The 26,666-nt window shown below is 40.5% G+C and overlaps 1 protein-coding gene across 6 annotated transcripts in view; it reads left to right on the top strand.

The window, feature by feature from the left end:
* fam149a (family with sequence similarity 149 member A) overlaps positions 1 to 25,037 on the top strand; it is a 115,424-nt gene extending 90,387 nt beyond the window's left edge. For 4 of the 6 annotated variants that reach the window (XM_043689735.2, XM_043689746.2, XM_043689755.2 and 1 more), the window contains exons 10-16: positions 5,932 to 6,159; positions 7,580 to 7,684; positions 9,196 to 9,289; positions 9,778 to 9,903; positions 13,363 to 13,441; positions 21,800 to 21,946; positions 23,061 to 25,037. In XM_043689735.2, coding sequence (XP_043545670.2) covers positions 5,932 to 6,159; positions 7,580 to 7,684; positions 9,196 to 9,289; positions 9,778 to 9,903; positions 13,363 to 13,441; positions 21,800 to 21,946; positions 23,061 to 23,140 — 859 coding nt within the window. In that variant the 3' untranslated portion in view covers positions 23,141 to 25,037. Of the gene's footprint in view, positions 1 to 5,931; positions 6,160 to 7,579; positions 7,685 to 9,195; positions 9,290 to 9,777; positions 9,904 to 13,362; positions 13,442 to 21,799; positions 21,947 to 23,060 lie in introns of those variants that run through there. The other 2 variants (XR_015757520.1, XM_087988589.1) reach the window with 2 other exon arrangements.
* The last annotated feature ends 1,629 nt before the right edge of the window (positions 25,038 to 26,666 follow it).

Genomic DNA, 26,666 nt, shown 5'->3' with positions numbered 1-26,666 from the left:
TGGACTACACTTTAGTATGTGTCTCATTCTTGGACACATGCATCTCCATCAAGGATGGGCACGTCAGTACCTCATTCTAACACAAACCCATAGATAACCTCAAAGTTAAAAATCACACAACACCAGGTTATAGTCCAACAGGTTTAATTGGAAGCACACTAGCTTTCGGAGCGATGCTCCTTCATCAGGTGATTGTGGAGGGCTCGATCGTAACACAGAATCTATAGCAAAAATTTGCAGTGTGATGTAACTGAAATTATACATTGAAAAATTGATTATCTGTTAAGCCTTTCATCTGTTAGAATACAGTGATAGTTTCACTTCTTTCATGTGTAAATCACAAAACCCTTTTTTTAAAAGTTGCATTCTTGGGTTAGCTGTTAACAATGGTGATAGCTAGACAATATGTTGCAGGTGTTGGCCCCCTGTGTTCTCTGTCTATGACCTGATGTTTAGATTGATTCTAATCTAAAAAGAGAGATAACAGAGTTTTACATAAATTCATGCAGTTTTTGAGCTCAGAGTTCTATATGAATATATGCAGTTTTTGAGCAAAGTGCAATGTAACTCTGCAAGTACAAATTCACCACATAAAATATATGTGTGCATGTGGGTCTTTGTCTGTCTGTGTGTGTGTGTCTGTCTGGGGTGGGGGTTGTGAGTGTGAGAAAGTGTGTGTGTGTGTGTGTGTGTGTGCGCGCGCGCGTGTAGTGAGTGCAGAGTGTCTTAAGTCTGTGAGGGGGTGCATGTGTGAGTGTAGAAGTGTGTGTGTGTCTATAAGGGTGTGTGTGGGTGCCTGTGTGCGCGTCCGTGTATCTGTGTCCGTGTGTGTGTGTATAGGAATATCTGTGTGTGTGTGTGTAGTGCAATGGTGATCACCTGTAATGTGTAATGAACCCAAGGTCCCGGTTGAGGCCCTCCCTATGGGTACCGAACTTAGCTATCAGCCTCTGCTCGGCCACTTTCCACTTTCGGGCATAAGCCCTGAAGAAGGGCTTATGCCCGAAACGTCGATTCTCCTGTTCCCTGGATGCTGCCTGACCTGCTGCGCTTTTCCAGCAACACATTTTCAGCACTTTCCTCTGCTGCCTGTCCCGAAGTCCACCTTGGAGGATGGTCACCCGAAGGTCCGAGGCTGAATGTCCTGGACCACTGATGTGTTCCCCAACTGGGAGGGAACCCTCCTGTCTGTTGATTGTTGTGTGGTGCCCATTCATCCGTTGTCGTAGCCTTTGCTCAGTTTCCCCAATGTACCATGCCTCCGGGTCATAGACATCAGGTCATAGACAGAGAACACAGGGGGCTAACACCTTCAACATATTGTCTAGCTATCACCATTGTTAACAGCTAACCCAAGAATGCAATTATAAAAAAAAGGGTTTTGTGATTTACACATGAAAGAAGTGAAACTATCACTGTATTCTAACAGATGAAAGGCTTAACAAACAATCAATTTTTCAATGTATAATTTCAGTTACATCACACTGCAAATTTTTGCTATAAATTCTGTGTTACGATCGAGCCCTCCACAATCACCTGATGAAGGAGCGTCGCTCCGAAAGCTAGTGTGCTTCCAATTAAACCTGTTGGACTAGAACCTGGTGTTGTGTGATTTTTAACTTTGTACACCCCAGTCCAACACCGGCATCTCCAAATCATAGATAACCTCACTATGCTACACTTCTCTGGCTTCCACCCTAAATATATTAAAACAGCCACCGTTACAGACAAGCCCTATGTATATACAGGATCTCTTCAGATGAAAAGGAACGTGACGGGTACTGAAGGTGCTCAAGGATGCCTTCATAAGAACAGGGTACGATGCTCAACTCATCGATCGCCAGTTCTGATGTCTATGACCCGGAGGCATGGTACATTGGGGAAACTGAGCAAAGGCTACGACAATGGATGAATGGGCACCACACAACAATCAACAGACAGGAGGGTTCCCTCCCAGTTGGGGAACACATCAGTGGTCCAGGACATTCAGCCTCGGACCTTCGGGTGACCATCCTCCAAGGTGGACTTCGGGACAGGCAGCAGAGGAAAGTGCTGAAAATGTGTTGCTGGAAAAGCGCAGCAGGTCAGGCAGCATCCAGGGAACAGGAGAATCGACGTTTCGGGCATAAGCCCTTCTTCAGGGCTTATGCCCGAAAGTGGAAAGTGGCCGAGCAGAGGCTGATAGCTAAGTTCGGTACCCATAGGGAGGGCCTCAACCGGGACCTTGGGTTCATTACACATTACAGGTGATCACCATTGCACTACACACACACACACAGCGAGGAACCGTAGTGACCTCCTCAGGAGACAGACACCAGTTGCAACCAAATAGGGTATCCTTTGTTGTCCAGTGAGGACTCCCCAGGAGCTGAGAAACTGCACCATGTTCTTCGCAGGCAGCAACACATTCATCCTGAGGATGAGCATCTCACCGAAACCTTTTATACACCTCCACTTCTTGCCTTTAAACAACCACCAAACCTCAAACAGACCATTGTTTTCAGCAAACTGCCCACGCTTCAAAAACCATTGACTACAACACCTTACAACCTTGTCAGGGCAACCACTGCAAGATGTGTTTGTGTGAACACGGATACCACCATTACATGTGGAGACATCGTCCACCATGGATGCAGCAGGTACTCATGTGATTTGACAAATGTTGTCTATCTGATACACCGCGCGAGGATGCCCTGAGGCATGGTACATTTAGTGAGACCAAGGAGATGCTGCGAAATTGGATGAATGGACCCTGCACAACAATCAACAGACAGCGATGTTCCCTCCCAGTCGGGGAACACTTCAACAGTCCAGGACATTCGGCCTCGGATGACCATTCTCCAAGGCGGACTCTGGGATACGCAACAGTGCACAGTGGTTGAGCAAAGGCTGACAGCCAAGTTCAGTACTCATAAGGATGGCCTTAATCAGGATCTTGGGTTCATGTCACATTACAAATAGCCCAATTACATTATATGCTCTCTCTTTTGCACACGCACATGCACGTGCATAAGCACACGCACACACACACTCTTACATACTCTCTCAAACTCACACAGACCCTCTCTCATACACTCTCTCTCTCTCTCAAACACACACACACACACATATGCACTCACACACTCTGCCACGTGCAAACCCTCTCACAGGCTCATACTCCACACTCACGCACGTAATTTACCAAACCTTCATGCATGCAAAGACACTCTCTCATGCACACTCACGCTCACGCTCATGCTCTCGCTCTCGCTCTCTGTCTCTCTCTCTGTGTCTGTCTCTCGCTCGCTCTGCTCTCTTTGTCTCTCTCTTTGTGTCTCTCTCTCTGTCTGTCTCTCGCTCTCGCTCTCTGTGTCTGTCTCTGTGTCTGTCTGTTTCTCTCTTTCTCTCTGTCATGCACCCACAGACACATACAAATCTAGGGGTGAATATGTATTTGCAGAATTATATTTGCAGATACATTCTATTTTGCTTAAGGTGCAAAATCTGCAGGCAGTCAATGCATGGAATTTATAAAGAATTACACTTTGGAAATAGAATCAGTCTGACTCAAGGTTGGGATACATTCAGCCTCTAACCTTACACTTCTAATATATTGTCTGAGCTGAGAGATGTACAGCACAGAAACAGACCCTTCAGTCCAACTTGTCTTTGCCGACCAGATATCCCAACCCAATCTAGTCCTACTTGCCAGCACCCGGCCCATATCCCTCCAAACCCTTGCTATTCATATACCCATCCAGATGCCTTTTAAATGTCGCAATTGTATCAGCCTCCACCACTTCCTCTGGCAGCTCATTCCATACACGTACCACCCTCTGTGTGAAAAAGTTGCCTCTTAGGTCTCTTTTATATCTTTCCCCTCTCACCCTGAACCAATGGCCTCTAGTTCTGGACTCCCCCACTCCAGGAAAGCGACTTTGTCTATTTATCCTATCCATGCCCATCATGATTTTGAAAACCTCTATAAGGTCACCCCTCAGCCTCCGATGCTCCAGGGAAAACAGCCCTAGCCTATTCAACCTCTCCCTATAGCTCAAATCCTCAAACCCTGGCAACATCCTTGTAAATCTTTTCTGAACCCTTTCAAATTTCACAACATCTTTCCAATAGGAAGACCAGAATTGTATGCAATATTCCAACAGTGGCCTAATCAATGTGCTGTACAGCCGCAACATGACCTCCCAACTCCTGTACTCAATGCTCTGACCAATAAAGGAAAGCATACCAAACGCCTTCTTCACTATCCTATCTACCTGCGACTCCACTTTCAAGAAGCTATGAACGTGCACTCCAAGGTCTCTTTGTTCAGCAACGCTTCCTAGGACCTTACCATTAAGTGTATAAGTCCTGCGTGTTATCTATTTTTATAAAACCTTAAGTTCTCGAGAGAAGGTGACATAAAAAAAATTCTGGTGTTTACATATTAATGAACCGAAACCTGCAACCCATTCTAAAAGGTGAAAGACTTAACAATCCAGGTTTGTTCAATGTATCACTGTATGACACTAATCTTTTGCTCTAAATTCTGTATCTTATGATCTTATACTCCACAACCACCTGATGAAGGAGCAGTGTTCAGAAAGCTAGTGCTTCCAAAAAAGCCTGTTGGACTATAATCTGGTGTGGTGTGATGTTTAACTTTATCTACCCCAGTCCAATACTGGCTCCTCCACATCCTTTTATCCTAAGAATTTATTTCTGAGCATTCTTAAAAATCCTATTTAAAAACCTGTCATTGTCTTGATTGGTATATAACCGAGCATAATGTGCCAGTTCACATCAGATAGCTCAGGTTTCTTATTAACATAATTGCCCTTGTTTTGGGCTCACCTCTTAACTAACCTCAGTTTAGTTTCTGACAAAGCCACTCAGCTCCTGACCTCATTACAACTTTGATTAAAATATGGACAAAAGATCTGAAACTTCAAAGATTAGAACATGTGGTGCTGGAAAAGCACAGCAGGTCAGACAGCATCCAAGGAGCAGGAGGATCAATGTTTCCAGCATGAAGGTTGTGGGCAAGAGGACTGAGAGATAAATGGGAGGAGGTTGGGGTTGGGACCTATCGCATTCTTAGCCACCTTTCCTGCCTCCCCACTCCCATTTATCTCATAGCCCCCCGCCCCCCCCAGCCCAAAAGCCTCATTCCTGACGAAGGGCTTATGCCTGAAACGTTGAATCTCCTGCTCCTCGGATGCTGCCTGACCGGCTGTGCTTTTCCAGCATCACGCTATTTTTAAAAAGTAGCAAGTAAGATTTGTGCAACAAATGCCAGGCAATGACTATCTTCAACTCCAGAAAATCTAACTATTTATTTAACTATTAATCTAACCACAGTTTATTTTTGACTCTGATCTCCATTATCTGCAGTCCTCACTTTCTCCCACACAAAGATGGGTGCCACTGAACTCAGGCGGTTGTTGCTGCAATGTTTGTAGCCTCAGTTTGTGTAGGAAACAATGAGAGGAATTCTGAGGCTTTTTCAGAAGAAGAGATAGATGAGTGTTTCGGTTATCCTGCTGGACACAAAGGGTTTTGTCATAAAGGCTGAGGATGAGCTGGGTTGCTTCTGTCTCTCAGCAGCTGTACTCCATCTGAACTGCATAGAAAATTCAAAACAAAAATTGGACTCCTGATAGGTGTTCTTCCTAAATCTTTTCAATTTCAGCAGACGTTAGGGGAAATGAAGTTAATTTTTTTCCCTAAAATTGGGAATCATGAGGTGATATGGGGGAGAGGGCCAGGGAATGGTGGAGAATGCATTCTTGAGGAAAGAATCCATTAAACTTTGGACGGAGTGGGCCTGAGATGCTCCGTGGTACTTCATTAATTTGGATTTTCTTTCATTCTGGATTCACAGGTTCTGGGGGAACTTTCAATACATATACTGGATGTGATTTATAATGTTCTATTTCTTCCACCCATCTAAAGGTGTGAGCAGGATGAAAAGCAGTTCAGTGCAGGCTCCAGTATTTTGTCCACAATACGTAATCGCCTGGGACGGAGTACAGATTACAGTGTTCTGTCAGCATCCCGTATCATGCAGGCATCTTCACGAAAGACAGGTTCACAACGTAAGCTGCCATCCCTCGGTTCAGAGCTGTTAAAGACAAAGGCTGCAAACGTCTACAGTGATGAGATTCTTCGAGGAACTAAACTGTAAGGGGCTTTTTAAAAAAAAATTAAGTGTTAATTCAGGTTTGCAAAGTAACTTGTGTAGTTGCAGACAGAATGGCTAGAAGTGAATTGAAAATCATGATTTGAAGGCAGTGAATAAAAACAGTGAATCCTGAGCAATTTAAACTTAAAATTGTTGACTAAAATGTTGGTAAGAATGCTTCAATCTGATTGGCTGATCAGTCTACTTCCATCCTGCTCTGTTGCTGGATGCCATAGATCTTGTCCTGATAGTACAAAATTTGACCTGACGTCTGCCTAAGCTCTACTGCCTGCAAAATCTCTGTGGGAAGATTTTTTTCGATGCCAACACTGAGTTCCCTTTGGCACCAGCCACAAAAATTCATTTTCACTGTGCAATGTCAGTCAGGTCAGAGCTTGAGTGACACCTTTTTGCATTTATAAAAATATTGAAGTGGGGCAATGAATGCACATGATTTGTTTCTATAAGTAATTAAAAAATTGAAGCAATGTTTTTTGTCATTGACTCTATTTTTGTTAAAAACAGTGAATTCATCAAGCAATACCCTAACATTTTTGACAAAAACAGAAATTGCTGGAAAAACAATTCAGAGGCAAGGTCACTCGACCAGAAACGTTAACTCTGATTTCTCTCTATAAGTGCTGCCAGACCTGCTGAGCTTTTCCAGCTATTTCTATTTTAGTCTCTGATTTACAACATCTATAGTTCTTTTGGATTTTACAAATTTTGATCATATTTCATTTTTGCACCTGTCCTGATGTTTCCCCATAATGGTAAATTTGGCATGGAAGATGCAAGAGTCAAGGGGTGAGGTGTCATGGGCTGACATGGACAGTGCATGGGAAGAGTTTGATAAAGAATGAATTTTGGATATTTTGCACATTCAGTTTAATTCAAAGCATTACACTTTATTGAAGGTTATTGGTATAAACTAACTATGGGATCACAGAAATGGCTAAAATCGCTACCAGAAAGAAAAGCTTCATTTAAACACTCTCGCAAAATGCACTTGTATTTCCACAACCGAAATCCTTTTGAGAATCCGAATCAAGTTGCTACCAGTAGAATTGAAAAATCTGTTGAAGAAGGAAAGTTTCTCAAGCAGTCATAACATCACTGCTCTTAATAAATATATTTGGGTAGAGATAAAAACACTGCAGATGCTGGAATCCAAGGTAGACAAGCAGGAGGCTGGAAGAACACAGCAAGCCAGGCAGCATCAGGAGGTGGAGAAGTCAACACTTTGGGTGTAACCTGTAGTCCTGAAGAAGGGTTCCAACCAAAATGTTGACTTCTCCACCACCAGATGCTGCCTGGCTTGCTGTGTTCTTCCAGCCTCCTGTTTGTCTACCTCAATAAATATATATCGTTAGAAATCAATTGCATTTGACAAAGTATTTTTTCTTGTTTATCCAATAGTGCAAACTCTTCTGCAACTTACAAGAGTAGTCAATATGTTGAAAGTAATGCTAAAACCTACAGTGGAGCAAGACAGCAATTATATCAACACTTCACATTTAAGAGGTAAGCTTAACTGTTAGGCAAATTGCACCAGCACTGTGTCCTGATGTGAGAACAGACTGGTATAAGTTATTACTTAAAGTATCATGTGAAGTAGAAGGAAAATTATCTAGAAGAGTCCTGTATAAATTGCACTATATTCTCAGTTTTCCATACAAAATTTTTTTTCGATTCCTTGATTTTTTTTTAAAATAAACACTCTCATAAGCAGCCAATGAAAAGAAGGACCACAGCAACAGTGCTGCATATACCAGAGAACTACCTCATGCCACCTGTATCTTGGTGACTAGAGTGCTGTGTACAGGATAAAGTCTGATCACCGCACTGGACACCTCCACAGGTGAGCCTGAGACACACACTTGACTGGTTTGTCTATATAGCTGATAGGGCTCATTAAAAACATGTTGAGATTAAATAAAGCCCTAGTGAGGCTAATTAAAGAAGGCCAATTTGGATTTTCCAGTTACCGTCCAGGCTCTTGAGACAAAGTGATGGTGTCTTACCCTGGGTCAGAAAATCCAGGTTCAAATCCCACCTTTCCTGGAGATTGATTAAAAAATAATTAAACGGCTTCACTCTAAACCTTTTACTCCAGAGCTAAAATCCTGCAAATGGTTGGCACTGGTTCAGAGTGATCACCACTTAAATGATCTCAAATATACACTGCACAAGGATCCTTAGTACATTGCAAACCCATGACAATGGCCGTCGAGAAGGACAAGGGAATAAGATGTGCCCGCAAGTTCCCCTCCAAGCCACTCACCATCCTGACTTGGAAATGTATCACCATTCCTTTACCGTCTCGAGGCCAAAGTCTTGGAATTCCCTCTCTTACAGACGTGTGTGTCTACTCACAGCACACAGACTGCAGTGTTTCAGGAAGGTGGCTTACACGACCTTCTCCAGGGCAACAAGGGATACTCAATCGATGCTTGACCAGCCAGTGACACCCACAGCCCATGAGTGAACAAAAATACCCACTAAGATTTAAAAAAAAATGTTTGGCTGCTAAATCTATGTTCATTAGTGTTGTCTTTGTCCATTTGAACAAATATTATACATCAGTGACTGTCAGTAAAAACGGCGGTGCCAATTACAGCTGAGAATGGAACAAATTGGTGCAGTATAAACATCCTCTGTTTGTACTTGAACAGTTGGAAATATTTTTAAATAATGAAGCCCAGATAGTTTGGTTCATAGGCATTCTATGATAGAAGTAAATTGTTCAAGCTTTGCTTATCATTTAGACCATTAATTGAAAGCCTCTGCATATTACTTTACATTTCATCAAGTACAATTCCATATGTGACATAAAATCGGACATTAATATTCCAACATTACATCATTAATCGATTATTGGAAATGATGTTTGTTTTGGTTGACAATTTTTCTATGGTGCAGTTTGTGATTATTCATTAATTCAAGTCTTAAACAATGCCCTAAGAACATCCGGTTGAGAGCAGTCGTATTATTTTTTATTATGCTAAAGAGGCTTTTAATTCTCATCTATTCAGGCACATTGGCACTGCTCGTAATAACCAATTACCACCTATTCATACAGAAACAACAGAAGCACAATTTCCCTCATTTGGATCAAGATATCAACTGGTAAGATGGATGGAGACCTTAATAGATTCATGCTTTGAGAGTTAAATCTGTATTTGTTACCTGAATTTATATGTGTTGGTGCTGTTAGAATTTTGAAGCCAAATTCTTGGGAGCATATAATTAACTGCAACAACCTTAGGCAGAATTCCCACTTCTGGTCACCATCCATGATCTCTTACATTTAATCTTTATATTAATGTGGCCACATATTCAGCATTCATCAGCACTTTGTCTAAGTATACACATGGACAATGACCAATCAATATGTGCTTGTATTAATGAAAAAGAAAGAGAAATTTGAAAAAAGAAACTCGCAGGATTTTTATGCAATTCATATCTAAATGCCTGTGGGAAAAGTTGATTAACGTTGTCCATTTTCACAATAAATTTCCCAAACGTTCCATAGGGGCACATCTTCTACTTACAAACATTAGATTATCATTAGTAATCATTCAGTTTAAAAATGATACAAAAACTGTCTTTCGCAGAGAGGAAGATTCTCACATAGCAGAGTGTCAAGTGCCATTGGGGAAGGAACAGGTCGACAGACTCTCAGGGAGCGACCAATCACAATCGACACTTCTTCACGGCCGAATACAACACATACATTTCGGGTAAGACCTTTGATTTATTTTCATTAAATTCCTGAATATAAAGTTACTACACATGAAAATATTAGTAATGTTGGGGAGATGAATGCATGTTTTCTTATCGTGTTCTGCAGAAGCTTAAATAGTTCTTGTTACATCATTGCTTTTTGTATTAACTATCTGCTAAATGCTGAATCTATTGTTAATCAAGTTATAGGAAGGCACTTAGAAAATATTAATGGAACCAGCAGATCTGACAAACCTTGGGTAATGACCAGATGATCAGTTTTTAACAGGAGGAGAAGAATTGCGAGGATTCTAAAGAGAAGTCCTCTGCTCCTCCTCAGAATGGTGCCGGTGTGGGGTTGGGTGGAATTTTATGGATCTCTCAAGAGTGGGCAGTGTGACATGTTATGAACCATGCCAGACCCCTCAAAATAATTTAAGAAGGTAGCCTAGACCTTAACCATTTTTTCTTATTTTAAAGATAGGATGTGAAGTGGGTGTTCCTGGTGTGATACAACTGGTCAAATCATAGAACATAGAACATTACAGCGCAGTACAGACCCTTCGGCCCTCGATGTTGCGCTGCCCTGTCATACTAATCTGAAGCCCATCCCACCTATACTATTCCATTTATGTCCATATGCATGTCCAATGACGACTTAAATGCACTTAAACTTGGCGAATCTAGTACCGTTGCAGGCAAAGCATTCCATACCCTTATTACTCTTACCACGTGGACTTAAGCAAAACAGAATTTATTTAAACACCGTTGAACCACAAACAAAATAAAGCGAAATTTAGAATAACTTAACTATTGAAAAACTTAACCGACCCTGTACAACAACTTAACTAATTTACTGTTCCAATATATTAACATCCCATAAACACCCCCCTCGGTGAAAAGGTAAATTCAAACACAGCTTCTTACATGCAGGAGGAAACAACGTCCAGAGAGATTTCAGAGAAAGTCAGTTAGGAATCATTTACTGAAGCTTGCAACCCATCTGGACTCCAACGTCTTGTAACTGCTACAGCTTAAATAAAACTAGGAAAACCTGAACTGGGAGAACTGGCCACCCTCTCCTTCCATTGCTGAATTGTTTTTAAAAAAAAAATTCCAGCTCTCTAGACTCTTCATTATCTCTGCCTCTACAACCTCTCTTCAAAAAAAAACCCAGGATAAAATAATCTTTTTGAAGTTACAGCATTGTCACAGACATGAGAGGTGATTTCCTGATGGCAGATTGAGATAGCATGGTAAAATGACAAAAACTATAAAGGCCTGTGATGTGCAATGTATTTGCATGTTACAATTACTCATTTATATGAAACAGTTTATAATAAAGTCCATCCCGGCCAGAAAAATGTTAGTGGTGCATGAGAATGTTGTAACACCTGATTCATTCAAAGGTAGTGTGCACCTGTCTGCTTTGTGCAGGTGTGTGTAAGACCATTAGAGGAGACACAGAGCAATTTTGTAAATTGGATCCAAAATTGACTTAGTGTCTCAAAGCAAATGATAATAGTTGAAGGTTGTTTTCAATGGGATACCATATGATTTGATGCTGGGTTCTTTGCTGTTTGTAATGTACATGAATGATCCGGATATGAAAGTAGGAGGTATTGTCAGTAAGTTTGCAGATGACATGAAAATTAGAATCAAATAGAATCCTGATAGTGCAAGTAGAGGCCTTTTGGCCCTTTAGGTCTGCACCCACCCTCTGAAGAGTGTCCCATCCTTTCCCCAAAACCCTGCATTTGCTATGGCTAATCCACCTAGCCTGCGCAACCCTGGACACTGTGGTCAATTTAGCATGGCCAATCAACCTAACCACATCTTTGGACTGATAGGAACCCAGAACACCCAGAGGAAACCCATGCAGATAGGGGGATAATGTGCAAGTTCCATCCAGACAGTCACCTGAGGCTGGAATCAAATCTAGGTCCCTGACGTTGTGTGGCAGCAGCATTAACCACTGAACCACTGTGCTGCCCATTTTGGTGGGGTGATCAATAGTGCTGGCGCTGTGATACAGCAGTGCTAACCACTGTGCCACCCCAAAATGGCTGGGTGGTAAATAGCAAGGAGGAAAACTTTGGACTACAGGATGATATAAGCATTATGCTCATTTACACAGAACAATTGCAAATAGATTTACTTTTGAAAAGTGTAAAGTGATGCATTTTGGGAGAATTAACAAGGTAAATGTGTACACAATGAATGGTCAGTTCCTCGGAAATATAGACGATCAGAGGGACCTTGTGCGTATCCTCAAATACTTGAAGGCAGCAGGTCATGTTATTCAGGTGGTTAAGAGGGCATATAGGAATCTTATCTTTATTTATTGAGGCATTGCAAGGGCAGGGAGATCATGATGGAACTGCATTTAACTGAACACTTGAAGTGTCATTAAATATAAAGCTACATGTCAAGTACCAGAAATGGGATTAGAATAGATAGATGCTTGATCACTGATGCTGACATGAGGGGCTGAGGGCAGAAACAGTATATTCAGGTAAGACGCAAAGCTCGCACTCTTCTGTGCCTCAGAAATATACCTTAAATCTATTTTGGTACAATTCTATTGCACAAGAGTAAATTGTTCTAGTTTCTGCTGTAGTCTCATTCTAGTTTCCGCTGTAGTCTCATTCTAGTTTCCTTGAGTAAAAATGTTAGTCTGGTTCCTTCAAGTGCATAAGTTTCTAACTGTTTAAAATTTCAGTTAGTACAGGATATTCACTGACATTAAAGAGAAGAATTTGAGTCTGGATGCATTCAATTTCAGATTTCACAGTAAAAGGTCATGTACCAACTAGTCAAACCGATTGTTCACGGTAATAAAGAAAGATCAATTTGCCGAACTTTCCGTATTTTTTAGTTAACAGTGATGAGAATGTGTTGCAGAAAATAATGGACAATCAGTGTATGACGTGAAAGATACATTTTTACTTTTTGAAGAAGAAAAGGACTGTTCTGGTCTATTGGCCAACATTCATTCATCAAACAACACCACAACAAAACACAATGATCTGGTGATTTATCTCTAAGTCCTCACTGTGCACAAGTTCTGTTGTTTTTCTTGATAAAAGCTGGATGACTACACTTTAGAAGTACTTTATTACCTGGGAGAGGATTGGGGATGTCATGTGGTTGCGAATGATGCTATAAATATTTTTTACACTGATACTAACATGATATTGTTCTTCCCATTAAAGAGGGACTAATTAATGCAATAGTTCAGTCTACCCTAAATTGCTACCTTTAAAATAGTTCCAAGTAGCATCATAGATCTGTGAATATTTTGTTGATAGCACGATTTTACATGGCTCCAGTCAACAATTACTGTTTAAAGTCTGTGAAAAAAAACTTCATGAAAAGATAGGAATAGCCCCATGGTCCATAATTGTATTTAGTAACTTCTGCATTGGCATGGAATGACTTTAATGCAATGACATGCAAAATATGTTACATTTCAGTCCGATACACCATTCAAACGGTCTTTCACACCAATGGACTATAACAGTCATGCTCGAACACGGAGGGCTTCCTTCACAGGTAAGCAAGCAGCACTCTGCTTCGCATATTCTACCAGAAACTCGGGAGGATTTCTCTGAGCTTGAGAGCATTCTCACTGCAAACCTTTGGAATAAAATATCTTCTGGTTGCTAACTAATAACCCCAGCTAGAAAATGCACCAGTGAACTTTGGATTTGACAAAATGAATCTCCATTATAATGGTCACCACTGTTTAATATCATTCCAATATTTAGTTTTGAGGCTTGGAAATGAAGAGTGGGCACTTGGTTGTGGTCTTTTGGTACTCATTGAACAGAATTCAGTGAGAAGGGGAGGAAATATGCCTTTGTATTAATAATGTGCAGATACCAAACATTTTGGTTGTTTCAAAATTGGTTCTTAGTAGAGTGAGTAGGGTCTTTCTTAAAAAAAAAAATCAGCATCCTAAGTAAATGGAAAAGTCACCGATGTGGAACTGAAAGTGTCTCCGGAGATGGCTTAGCTGTCTTCAGCTGCTTCATCAATGACCTTCCCTCCATCATAAGGCCAGAAGCAGGGATATTCACTAATGATTGCACAACGTTCAGCACCATTCATGACTCCTCCGAATCTGAAGCTGTGTTCAAATGCAACAAAATCTGGACAGTGTCCAGGCTTGGGCTGACAAGTGGCAAACAACATTCATGTTGCACAATGCCAGGCAATGACCATCTCCAATAAGAGAGAATCTAACCACTGCCTCTTGACATTCATTGGTGTCACCATTATGAATCTCCCACTATCAACATTTCAGGGGAGGGGGTAACCATCGATCAGAAACTCAACTAGACTCACCATATAAACACAGTGGCTACAACAGCAGGTTAGACATGAGGAATACTGTGATGAGTAACTCACTTCCTGACTTCCTATAGTCCATCCACCATCTAAAATGCATAAGTCAAGAATGTGATGGAATACTCCCCACTTGCCTGGATGAGTGCAGCTCCAACGGTACCCAAGAAGCCTGAACAAAAGAACTGTTTGATTAGCACTGTGTGCACAAAGCAGTGTATACCAGGTACTAGATGCACTGAAGAAATTTAGCAAGCCTCCTTAAACAGCACCTTTCAAATCCTGCCCACCACCATCTAGTGCATACAGGCAGCAGATGCTTGTGAACACCACCACCTGCAAGTTCCCCTCCAAGCCACTCACCATCCTGACTTAGAAATATATCACTGTTCCTTCAGTATCACTGGATAAAAAAAATTGAGACTCCCTTCCTAACAGCACTCTGTTTATCTACACTACCCCAACCCAAGTGAACTGCAAGCAGTTCAAGAAGGCAGGTCATCACTGCCTGCTCAGGTAGTTAGGGATGGGCAATATAGGAAAATAGATTAATGAACAGAAAATTACAGCTAATAGATGCTGAGATATTCTTTTTGGGCCAGCAGCCAGGCTTTATAAGAGTGATGTCTAACAGGCCAAAACAGGACATTTGATAAGTACCACAAGTTGATTTTGTTTATGGAATTAGATAACTTTGGTGCATTTAAAATGTATTATCTGCAGGTTTAACTTTCCAGCTCGAGAGTTATATAGCTATTCTACTTGAAAAAGTATTAACGTCATAGGAAAGGCTTTTATTTAATCTGATGAATAAAAGATTAATTTTCCAATTATTTTAGAAAATAAAATGGAAGATGAATAGCATTTAGCTTCTGCAATTTCCATTTGATTGGAACCTGTAAAAAAAAATCATTGGAAGGAGACTATGCTAATAGAATCTCTCTGTAACAGTGATGCTTTCATATATCTCAAGCACCTAAAGTAAAATTCAACAAACATAGTGAATATTTCATTTATCGAGCTGCAGAGTGTGCAAAGCTTAAAAAATCAAAACCTCAAGGATTGGTCCTGCTGTATTGAGATCCTATTAGCATGCTCACAATATCTTGTTATTTTGAGACAGGGATGATGTATAAACATCCAAAATATCTAACTGTGACAGATTCAGGCAAGTTCAGCTGGTAGTTGCTGTCTTCTCACTGTTGACGGACCAATTTTGATTTCCATTGGGAGTCCTAGCTGGCCATCCTCTGATGGATCGTGGATTCTTATGAAGGACTTTCCAGTTCATCAGTCCACAGGTTTAATAAGAAGATGTACATAGATGGAAATATAATGATGTTCAAAGTTTGGGAGAAGATTTGTAGCTTGGGTGCTTGTTGTTGTGGTTCTGTTCGCCGAGCTGGGAATTTGTGTTGCAGATGTTTCGCTGCACAAAACACTACATAGGACAAACAAGAAGACAGCTAACGATCCGCATCCAAGAACACCAACTAGCCACGAAACGACATGACCAGCTATCCTTAGTAGCCATACACTCAGATGACAAGCAATTTGAGTTCGACTGGGACAACACTACTATTATAGGACAAGCCAAACAGAGAACAGCCAGGGAATTCCTAGAGGCATGGCACTCATCCACAGATTCAATCAATAAGCATATCGACCTGGACCCAATATACCGGCCACTGCAGCGGACAGCTGGAACGGACAACCGGAAGTGGCAGATACAAATCACTGTAAATGCCGGAGGAAACATCACAAAAGCACTTCACAGGAGGCTCCCAAGCACTGAGGATGTCACCTAGACAGGGGACGAAACGTCTGCAACACAAATTCCCAGCTCGGCGAACAGAACCACAACATATAATGATGTGTATTTTGAAGATATGAATGTACTTAGAATTTAAAAGGAATCAATTTGTAGGGGACATGTCAGTTGTAAGGTCATTAATTGAGACATGTTTTAAAATTAGTTCCTTCAATATTAATGCAGTTTATTCTTCACATCTATCTATTTTCTTCATATTAAGAGTAATAAAATTAAGACAGTACCATTTATATGAAAGGATTAATTAGAATAGGAGAAATACAAGATAATTTTTTTGGACACTGCTATTCTGTGAAACTGCATTCCCTCTGGTCTCTGTGTACCTTGGTGAACTAGGTATTGGCCATAGGAAAGAGACAAATTCACTGAAATACTACTTGGTGCAGAAAAATATAAACATATAAAAAAACCTGAAAGACTGGGGCTCTTCATGAGAAGAGAGATTCTGGGCAGTTTCTGGAGGTGTTTGAAATTATGAAATGATGGGGCAATCAATAGAAAGATATTGCTTTCAGTGAGTGAAGGATGTAGAATCAGGGTGAGGTGATGGTATAGAGTAATGTCACCAGAATACTAATGCAGAGCCCCAGGAGAATGCTGTGGGGAATTAAATAAGTTCAAATTCCACAATGACAGATGGTGAAATTTAAATTTGATAAAATCTGGAATTAAAATCATGTCAGTTAAAGTCTGTCTAATGCCCTTTAGGGGAAAAAAATTGTCATCTTTTCCTGGTCTGGCCTTCATGTGACTCGACTCTCAAAAATATGGTTGCACTTAAGTATCTTCTGAAATGATCTAACAAGCCATTCATTTGCTACAAAGCCTAAATAAAGAGATGACGGACCCCCTGACATTGAACTATATACAACAGCAAACAGTCCTGTCAGCCTGCAAAGTCTTCCTTACCATTATCTGGAGGCTTCTGCCAACTTTGATAGAGAGAGCTGTCCCACAAAATAATCAAGCAACAGCTACAGTTGTACTCCTACTTTACAACTATGTCCCTGACACCACCATCACTATCTCTGAGTATGTCCTGCCCCATCGGAGTTGGCAGCATACTAAAGGAGTTGCCCTGGGATTCCTTAATACTGATGCCGGAGACAATGAAGTGGTTATATGTGAGCATGGAAATCTCCTGCTGATTGCCCCTTACTGATGAATCAGTACTCTTCCATTTTGAACAGCACTTGGAGGAATCACTGAGGGAGACAAGGGCACAAAATACACTCTGGATACATCTTATGCCCAGACTGAAACACCCATCACCATGAATATTTTGGTAGCCCCATTGCTGGCTGAGTCTGAAAGTACATAGACTGGGTTTGCTGCAAGCTATGAAGGAATCAACAAGTTGGAAAAATGTACTTGCCCTCATCACCAGTCTTCCTATTGCAAATTACAGTATTGATAGAAGTGATAACTAAGTCCTTGTGAAGACAAAGAAACATTGAGGGTAAGTTTTATTGTGTGGCATAATCACCCTGCTAAATGGGACAAAATTGGAGCAGATGTAGCATAACAACTCAACTGGTTATTCACATGGAGCTGTGGGCTATCAGCAACAGCAAAAGTTTCACTGCACAATAATCTACACCTCATGCCCAGCAGTTCTCCCACACTACCATTACAATCAAGCTAAGGGATTGACTGTGACCAATGAAGAGTAGAGGAGAGCATGGCAGGGGCAGCACCAGACGTATTTAAAAATGCGGTGAAGCAAAAATACAGTATGCAGCATGTGGTAGACAGAGCTACATTCTTGTACTTGCTGCCCTCAATGTTTCCTCCGTATGTTGGTGGGAAAGGACATACCCAGCGATGGTGGTGTCTGGGACATTGTTTGCAAACATAGGTATTCTCACAGGATTATGCCATGTCAACCTGTTGCTTAACTTATCTATGACATAGCTCTCCCAATTTTGTATTAAGTCCCCAGATGTTGGTAAGGATAAGTTTGCAGTATTGACAATACTTGTGCTACTGTCGTCGTCAGTTGACAATTGGTTGGTACCAGATAATTTGTCTGGTTTCACTCCTTTCATTAGACTTTGGAGTGGTTAGATACAACTGAGTGGCTAGACTGGAGATGACCACTGGAATTGGAGTCACATGTAGACAGATTCTCCTTTCCAAAAGAACATTTATAAACCAGATTTTTTAAAAAATGTTAAATGAAAATCAACAATGATTTTATGGTTTCCATTAGATTAGCTTTCAATTACAACTTTATGAATTAGACAATTGACAATAGACAATAGGTGCAGGAGTAGGCCATTCTGCCCTTTGAGCCTGCACCACCATTCAATATGATCATGGCTGATCATCCTTAATCAGTATCCTGTTCCTGCCTTATCTCCATAACCCTTGATTCCACTATCCAACTCTTTCTTAAATGAATCCAGAGACTGGGCCTTCACTGCCCTCTGGGGCAGAGCATTCCACACAGCCACCACTCTCTGGGTGAAGAAGTTTCTTCTCATCTCTGTCCTAAATGGTCTACCCCGTATTTTTAAACTGTGTCCTCTGGTTCGGCACTCACCCATCAGCGGAAACATGTTTCCTGCCTCCAGAGTGTCCAATCCTTTAATAATCTTATATGTCTCAATCAGATCCCCTCTCAGTCTTCTAAACTCAAGGGTATACAAGGCCAGTCGCTCCAGTCTTTCAGCGTAAGGTAGTCCCGCCATACCAGGAATTGACCTCGTGAACCTACGCTGCACTCCCTCAATAGCCAGAATGTCTTTCCTCAAATTTGGAGACCAGAACTGCACACAATACTCCAGGTGTGGTCTCACAGGGCCCTGTACAGCTGCAGAAGAACCTCTTTGCTTCTGTACTCAATCCCTCTTGTTATGAAGGCCAGCATGCTATTAGCCTTCTTCACTACCTGCTGTACCTGCATGCTTATCTTCATTGACTGGTGTACAAAAACACCCAGATCTCTTTGTACTGCTTCTTTACCTAAATTGATTCCATTTAGGTAGTAATCTGCCTTCCTGTTCTTGCCACCAAAGTGGATAATCATACATTTATCCACATTAAACTGCATCTGCCATGCATCTGACCACTCACCTAACTTGTCCAGGTCACCCTGTAATCTCCTAACATCCTCCTCACATTTCACCCTGCCACCTAGCTTAGTGTCATCAGCAAATTTGCTAATGTTATTACTAATACCATCTTCTATATCATTATATTGTAAAAAGCTGCGGTCCCAGCACTGATCCCTGCGGTACCCCACTGGTCACTGCCTGCCAATCCGAAATGGAGCCGTTTATCACTACTCTTTATTTCCTGTCAGCCAACCAACTTTCAATCCAAGTTAGTACTTTGCCCCCAATACCATGCACCCTGATTTTGCTCATTAACCCCCTATGTGGGACTTTATCAAAAGCTTTCTGAAAGTCCAGGTACACTACATCTACTGGATCTCCCTCGTCCATCTTCAGAGTTACATCCTCAAAAAATTCCAGAAGATTAGTCAAGCATGATTTCCCCTTCATAAATCCATGCTGACTCTGACCTATCCTGTTACTACTATCCAGATGTGTTGTAATTTCATCCTTTATAATAGACTCCAGCATTTTCCCCACCACTGAGGTCAAACTAACTGGTCTATAATTTCCTGTTTCTCTCTCCCACTTTCTTAAACAGTGGTACAACATTAGCCACCCTCCAATCTGCAGGAACTGATCCCGAATCTATCGAACTCTGGAAAATAATCACCAACGCATCCACAATTTCTCGAGCCACCTCCTTCAGTACCCTGGGATGTAGACCATCAGGCCCTGGGGACTTATCAACCTTCAGACCTAACAGTTTCTCCAACACCAATTCCTGGCAAATATAAATTCCCTTCAGTTCAGGTCCTTCAGCCACTGTTACCTCAGGGAGATTGCTTGTGTCTTCCCCAGTGAACACCGATCTGAAGTACCAATTCAATTCTTCTGCCATTTCTTTGTTCCCTGTAATATATTCCCCTGTTGCTGTCTTCAAGTGCTCAATTTTAGTCTTAACCATTTTTTTGCCTTTCACATACCTAAGAAAGCTTTTACTATCCTCCTTTATATTTTTGGCCAGTTTACCTTCATACCTCATTTTTTCTCTGTGTATTTCCTTCTTAGTAATCCTCTGTTCTTTAAAAACTTCCCATTCCTCCGTTTTCCCACTTATCTTTACTATGTTATACTTTTTCTCTTTTAATTTTATATGTTTCTTAACTTCCCTCGTCAGCCATGGCCACCCCTGCCTCCTCTTAGGATCTTTCTTCCTTTTTGGAATGAACTGATCCTGCAACTTCTGCATTATACACAGAAATATCTGCCATTGTTCCTCCACGGTCATCCCTGCTAAGGTATTGCACCATTGAACTTTGGCCAGCTCCTCCCTCATAGCTCCATAGTTCCCTTTACTCAACTTAAATATTGTCACTTCCGATTGTACCCTTTCCCTCTCAAATTGCAGATTGAAGCTTATTGTATTATGGTCACTACTTCCCAATGGCTCTTTCACTTTGAGGTCCCTGATCAATTCTGGTTCATTGCACAATACCAGATCCAGAATTGCCTTCTCCCTGGTCGGCTTCAGCACCAGCTGTTCTAAGAATCCATCTCGGAGGCACTCCACAAAGTCTCTTTCTTGAGGTCCAATACCATCCTGATTCTCCCAGTCTACCTGCATGTTGAAATCCCCCATAACAACTGTAGTAACATCTTTGCGACAGGCCAATTTCAGCTCCTGATTTAACTTACATCAGACTACTGTTTGGGGGCCTGTAGATAACTCTCAAGAAGGTCTATTTACCCTTAGAATTTCTCAGCTCTATCCACACTGACTCTACATCCCCTGATTCTAGGTCCTCCCGCGCAAGGGACCGAACATCCCTTACCAACAAGGCCACCCCACCCCCTCCGCCCGTCAGTCTGTCCTTAAGATAGCACTTGTAGCCTTGAATATTCATTTCCCAGGCCCTGTCCACTTGAAGCCACGTCTCAGTTATCCCCACAATATCGTATCTGCCAATTTCCAAAAGAGCCTCAAGCTCATCCATCTTATTTCTAATGCTTCGTGCATTCATATATAGTATTTTTAATTTGTTACTGCCCTCACCCTTCCCATCAACTCCTATTTCACTCACCCTTACAGCATGATCCCTTTCTGAGTTTTCTGCTTCATTGATACAGTTGTCTTTCTTGACTTCCTTTGTTCTAACTTTCCCTTCAATTTCCTTCTTAAACATCCAGTTTGTCCCCTCCCCCCCCGCTACTTAGTTTAAACGCAGCTGTGTTGCCGTAGCAAACCTGCCTGCCAGAATGCTGGTCCCCAACCTATTAAGGTGCAAACCGTCTCTCTTGTATAATTTATGCTTACCACAAAACATATAGATTTCAGCATTCAAATCCATGCCCACCAGAGAATTGGCCCGAGTCTCTGGATTACTTGTCCAGTGACAATACCACTATGTCATCATGTCTGCTTTGCTCAAATATTAAGCGTGAACAGAACTGGGATTGACAAATGGGAGATTTGGAATTAGAGCAGGGGAGGTCACAACAGCCAGAATCTTATTGAATGGAGAGCAGGTGCAAAGGATTACATGACCTAGTCCTGTTCTTATTTCTTATGCCCTTATGTAACAACAAATATGAATGGATTAAAACATTTTTTTTTACCAAAGGAAGCTAATACCATTTAATGTTACCGATACTTTAGAATTTTCTTTACAGATCATGCTGGAATTGGTGTGACTGGCGTCAGCCTCGGAATTTCTGCCTCCAGCTCTAATTATCCCACAGATTTTGCACATCACCATCATCACCTGTTAAACCAGCCACCCATTGAAGGCGATGAGGACGAGTATCGAATAACATGGGGTACGGACATTTTTATTGTTCGTGTAAAGAGGAAAAAGCTGCAAACTGGGATATTTGGGCTATTTTGTTGCAGTCTAGTGGGATACTGGCTTGTTTAATGAAAAAGCTAGTTTGATCAGGAGAAACTAGAACATGTGGTAATCCTTCAGGGTCTGTCTGGGCCTAACCAACTACAAGTGAGCATGTATTTTTGTAATATGCCTGAGAAGTAAACTCATGTGGGCAGCTTTTGAGGTGGGTCGGGGGTTGGGCCTTCCTCAATCAAAGATATGACTGGATGTAGTGCAGAAGGGAGCCTGCTAAAAGCCACTCCCCTTTCCTTGCTTCTGAACTTGTGACTTCTGCACCCAGAAATGTACCTCCTCCGCATCACAAAAGACTTGCTCTATGCCTTGATTCTCTGTCACTCTAGGTGTCCTGAAGGCAACCACAGTCTCATCTATGATACTGAAGTGTGCAAGAACCTTTGCTTCTGAGTAGTTGACAGATCTAAAACAAATGGTAGCATAGTGGCTCAATGCTTAACATTGCTGTCTTTCAGCGCAAGGGACCTCGGTTTGATTCCATCCTTGGGTGATTCTGTGTGGAGTTTGCAAATTCTCCCCATGGCTGTATGGGTTTCCTCTGGGTGCTCCAGGTTTCTCCTATAGTCCAATAATGTGCAGGCTAGGTGGATTAGCCATGGGAAATGTAGGGTTACATGGATAGGGTAGGGACTTGGGTATGGTTGAGATGCTCTTCAGAGAGTTGGTATGGACTTGATGAGTCAAATGGCCTGCTTCCACACTGTGTAGGGATTTTATGATTCTAAAAACAAACAAAAAACCTCTTCAGTTCTGAACAAGTTAACTCTGCCTTCTCTCCACAGATGAGTTTCTCCAGCTATTTCTGTTTTGTTTGTGGTCTAAACTATGTCTGATTGACCAAGGAGTCAATGCACCTTGCTTGGAAAAGGCAGCACAGGTCTCTAGGCGACTGAGAAGACTCCCCCCACTGCCTCAATTGTATTGCTCTTTACCACTCTCATCGATATTTCAATCTAAATTAGCAAAAAAAGGCTACTTTTTTTTCTTAAACTAAGCTGTTTTTATTTGGTTGTCTGTGTCCGTTCTAGGTCCACAAGCACATTTTCAGTCCAAACCTTTTAATCGTCTTCCTACAAGTTCCAGAAAACGATCCCAAGTGGTTTCATAGGTAAAGTCAGTTGAAGCACTGGAGAGTGGAAAGCTCGAGAATTAATGAAGATGGTTTGCTTACATCAGGTCACAAACAGGACTAGCTTCATTAGAAGAAAACATATGAAGTGTTGAAAGGCTCACCATGAAGCACTTAATTTTGTGCAGTGACTGACGGTGTACAGTGTTGTTAGCTGTCTTCCTATTAATTAATACCTATTAAACAAACTATACAAAAATTGTACCAATTTTATAGGTACATACAAGACTATTTGTCAAGGTAGCTTGCAGTGGAAAGCAACATTTTCTTGTATTGTAACTACCAACCTGACACTTGTATTCTATTGTTCTTAATTGTTCATTACTCCAACATGCTACTTATACCTCAATAACCTACTGACAGGCAGCTACTGCAAGTACATGTTTTGCTAATTAAGAAGCTAGACAGCTTTAACAAGTCCAGTCTGTATTGTTGAGAGAGTGTTTGTTGAATTCACTGTGAGCAAGATAAAGTGAAATATTCAGTTTGCAAGTATGCCATGGAAATGCAATTATTTCTTTCTAGGTATGTGTGCTTCTTTGTAGATTGTCAGTATTTGTAAGACAAATATCTGTGGCATATTCTTGTCATCTCTTTCCACATTCATAAAGGTGTGACAAACTTTTGTTTTATTTTCCTATTTGTTATTTATAATGCAAAGTTGCATGTAGCAATCATGTTGCACATACCAGTTCAAATACAATATGCTGTATTCAAGTAATCTATGCAGTGACCAGAAAAGAGCTTGGAACCACTAGATGCCAGAAATGTTCCCTCTAACGTATTCAGGTATTATATCATGCATTTAATATTCCAAACCTAATTCACTATGTCAAATCTTGCTGCTGTGGGCATCTTCTGATATGTTGTTAGAAATTTTTTGCACCATTTAATTTACACCGTAACTTTCTGGACATGTGAGCTGATAACTTTCTGGTGAGGGTAATGATGCACTGGATCTAAATGAATGGCAAGGCTGAAAGTATAATCCCTTTACCAATGAGATTCCGAGATTGAAAGCTAAGAAAGAGAAAGGAGAAAGTTAATATCGTCTAATCAGATACAGAAAGATTGCATTGAGAGAGAGGAAATAAAAGACGGAAAGGATAAGTATGATTTTTATCTTTCATCTAACATTGCTGGCAGTAATGAGGCTGAACAATATATATTGGTTCTTTTCGGAGTTGGATAGATTAATCGACATTGCATTAACAATATAGTAAATGCATAACTTAAAATGTACTGATCCTGTTGAGTAGGAATCCTTGTTCTGTGTTGAGTTTATGTACAAAGCCAGAAAGTTCTTAACCATAATCAGGGAAGCTAAGGACAAGATACCATTTATGCAAACCAATAGCTGGATAGCACGTTTTGAAAAAAATTCAGGAAAATCATAATTCTCGCTATATCTCTTTGTTTCTTGAACTTGCTGGCTGATTTGTACATCAATAACAGCATGCATTATGAACACATTGTTCTTTTAACAGAAAGATTTGGTCCATTATTTAGTAAAGTATGTGTTTTTACATATGTAAAGGTATTTTTTGATTGTATTTTAATGCGTGAATTTGCCAAATCTTTTATATGTTGCTCGGAAGTGTGTGTATTAAATACTATTTGTGAAATAGGTGGATTAATACTTAATGTATATGATTTTTTTTCTGCATGCCATTTTAATTGAGGTATTTACTTCTAAATAAATGGATTCATGCCTGTCTAAAAAGAGGAATCTCATACACACAAATTCAGTGTTCGCCTATTTTCACAGTAGATTCCAAACTAAAAAAAAGTTTTATTTATAAATTCAGATACTTTTGGTATTTCTAGCACTTTATCTTTAATTTTATTTTGTAAATAAACAACTTATCATGATGCAACACAAACTATCTTTGCCTTATTTTCTTCTCTTTTGAAAAGTAGGTATACTTACAAAATAATATTTATCCATTTATCAAAGCAAACCTATTTAATTTGGATAAGGTGACTTGTTGCTTCAAAATTTGAGAGTTATATTTCTCCTTCGAAAAAAAGCTTAGTAAGTAATCTAAACTCCATTACAATGCAATGTGGAGGAATTGCTGTGTTGTTTGAAATGCCCCTCTAATGAGACATTAAACCTTTTCTCTATTTCAATGAATGTTAGATGTTAAAAATCTCATGATACCATTCAGTGAAAATCCGAATCTTCTAATACCCTGGTCCCGCTCAAAATTATTTTGCTTCAGCAATCCAGCCAACAGCTATTTGTTAAGTGTTTTTTTTAGAAAACAATGACAAGAACATCCTTTTTTATAGTTTATTTGCAAGATCCCTTACAGTTTGGCGGACTATCTCCTTTACAGACCATGTTTAGTTACAACAAAAATGTCAAGCGTGGCATCTCAAAATAGGGCAAAATATTATTCCCAATTGTTATTTCACTACATCATATTCTACAATTTGTGGAAAATGACCTTAATCATTATTCTAGATGATACCACCAAATTATGTGATGATATATCCAGGGAGCAGTCACTTTGTTATTACTTAAAGTAAATAAAGTTTGAGATCCTGAGTATCTATTAGGGGAATAAAGCCACAGTTTTAAATTTAAAAAACATTTCCTATACAAGGTTAGAAAACTGAATCACACATACACATGCATTCAGAATTATCCTGAGGTAGAAGTGAGTAAACATGCAAATTGTGGTTGAACAAGAAATAACAGATGTGGATTAAAATAAATACCACAGTTTTCTCAGTAACCCACCCAGACGTTAGTGATAGTGTGTCACCAAATTTTACTAAAATGTTATTCCTTCACAAGATACTTTCAAAGATCTGGCACTGAAACTCTCTCAAACACTCTGCCAGTGCTAATTCAATCTCTTACATTCTGCATTCCCCTGGATTCCTGAGAATGCACCATCTACCAACGGGTACTATTCCAGCTCTTGCACAGACAGTGGGCTTCACTAAGATGACACTGCCCGGGGTTTGAGCTCTGATTTTCGAAGTTGACACCATGCAGATAATGCTTGCGGGCTTCCTACACACACAGACACACATACTCTTAAACATGTGCCAAATTAATGTAGGCTAATATAATTTACAATTAGTGTTAGTATCATAGTGAAATCTGAAGTTAAGATTTTGTAGTTGTAAGATTTGAGCAGGTTTATTCTGATGGGTTCCATTGGTGGTGCCGTCCAATTAAGAACAGCTTAAACTGGATCCTTAAGAACTGAGTGAGAGAGGCGGTTTGTTTCGGTGCATATAAATTCAACTCCAGAATTCAGTTAAGCCTTGGACTGATTTTAATTTGTTGGGTAAGAAAGTAAGAAATCTTTAATATTTCTGAACCTGATTTACATCAATATTGAGTTCAACAATTTTTAGGCAATTTCTGTTTTGGCAATTGGTAAATAGAATTGGTGAGTATTTCTAGACGAAGTTAAAAGGTTTGTGTCCTTGTCTCTAGTTCTTTTTCCCTTTTCTTACAAATTGCCTGGTAGGTACAAGGTTG

This window comes from Chiloscyllium plagiosum, unplaced genomic scaffold, assembly GCF_037043375.1.
Source record: "Chiloscyllium plagiosum isolate Xiang-an unplaced genomic scaffold, Cpla_swu_hap1 HiC_scaffold_1, whole genome shotgun sequence".
In the NCBI taxonomy this organism is placed as follows: Eukaryota; Metazoa; Chordata; class Chondrichthyes; order Orectolobiformes; family Hemiscylliidae; genus Chiloscyllium; species Chiloscyllium plagiosum.
Note: the sequence above shows the minus strand (reverse complement) of the source record. Positions and strands in the feature narration are given on the sequence as shown.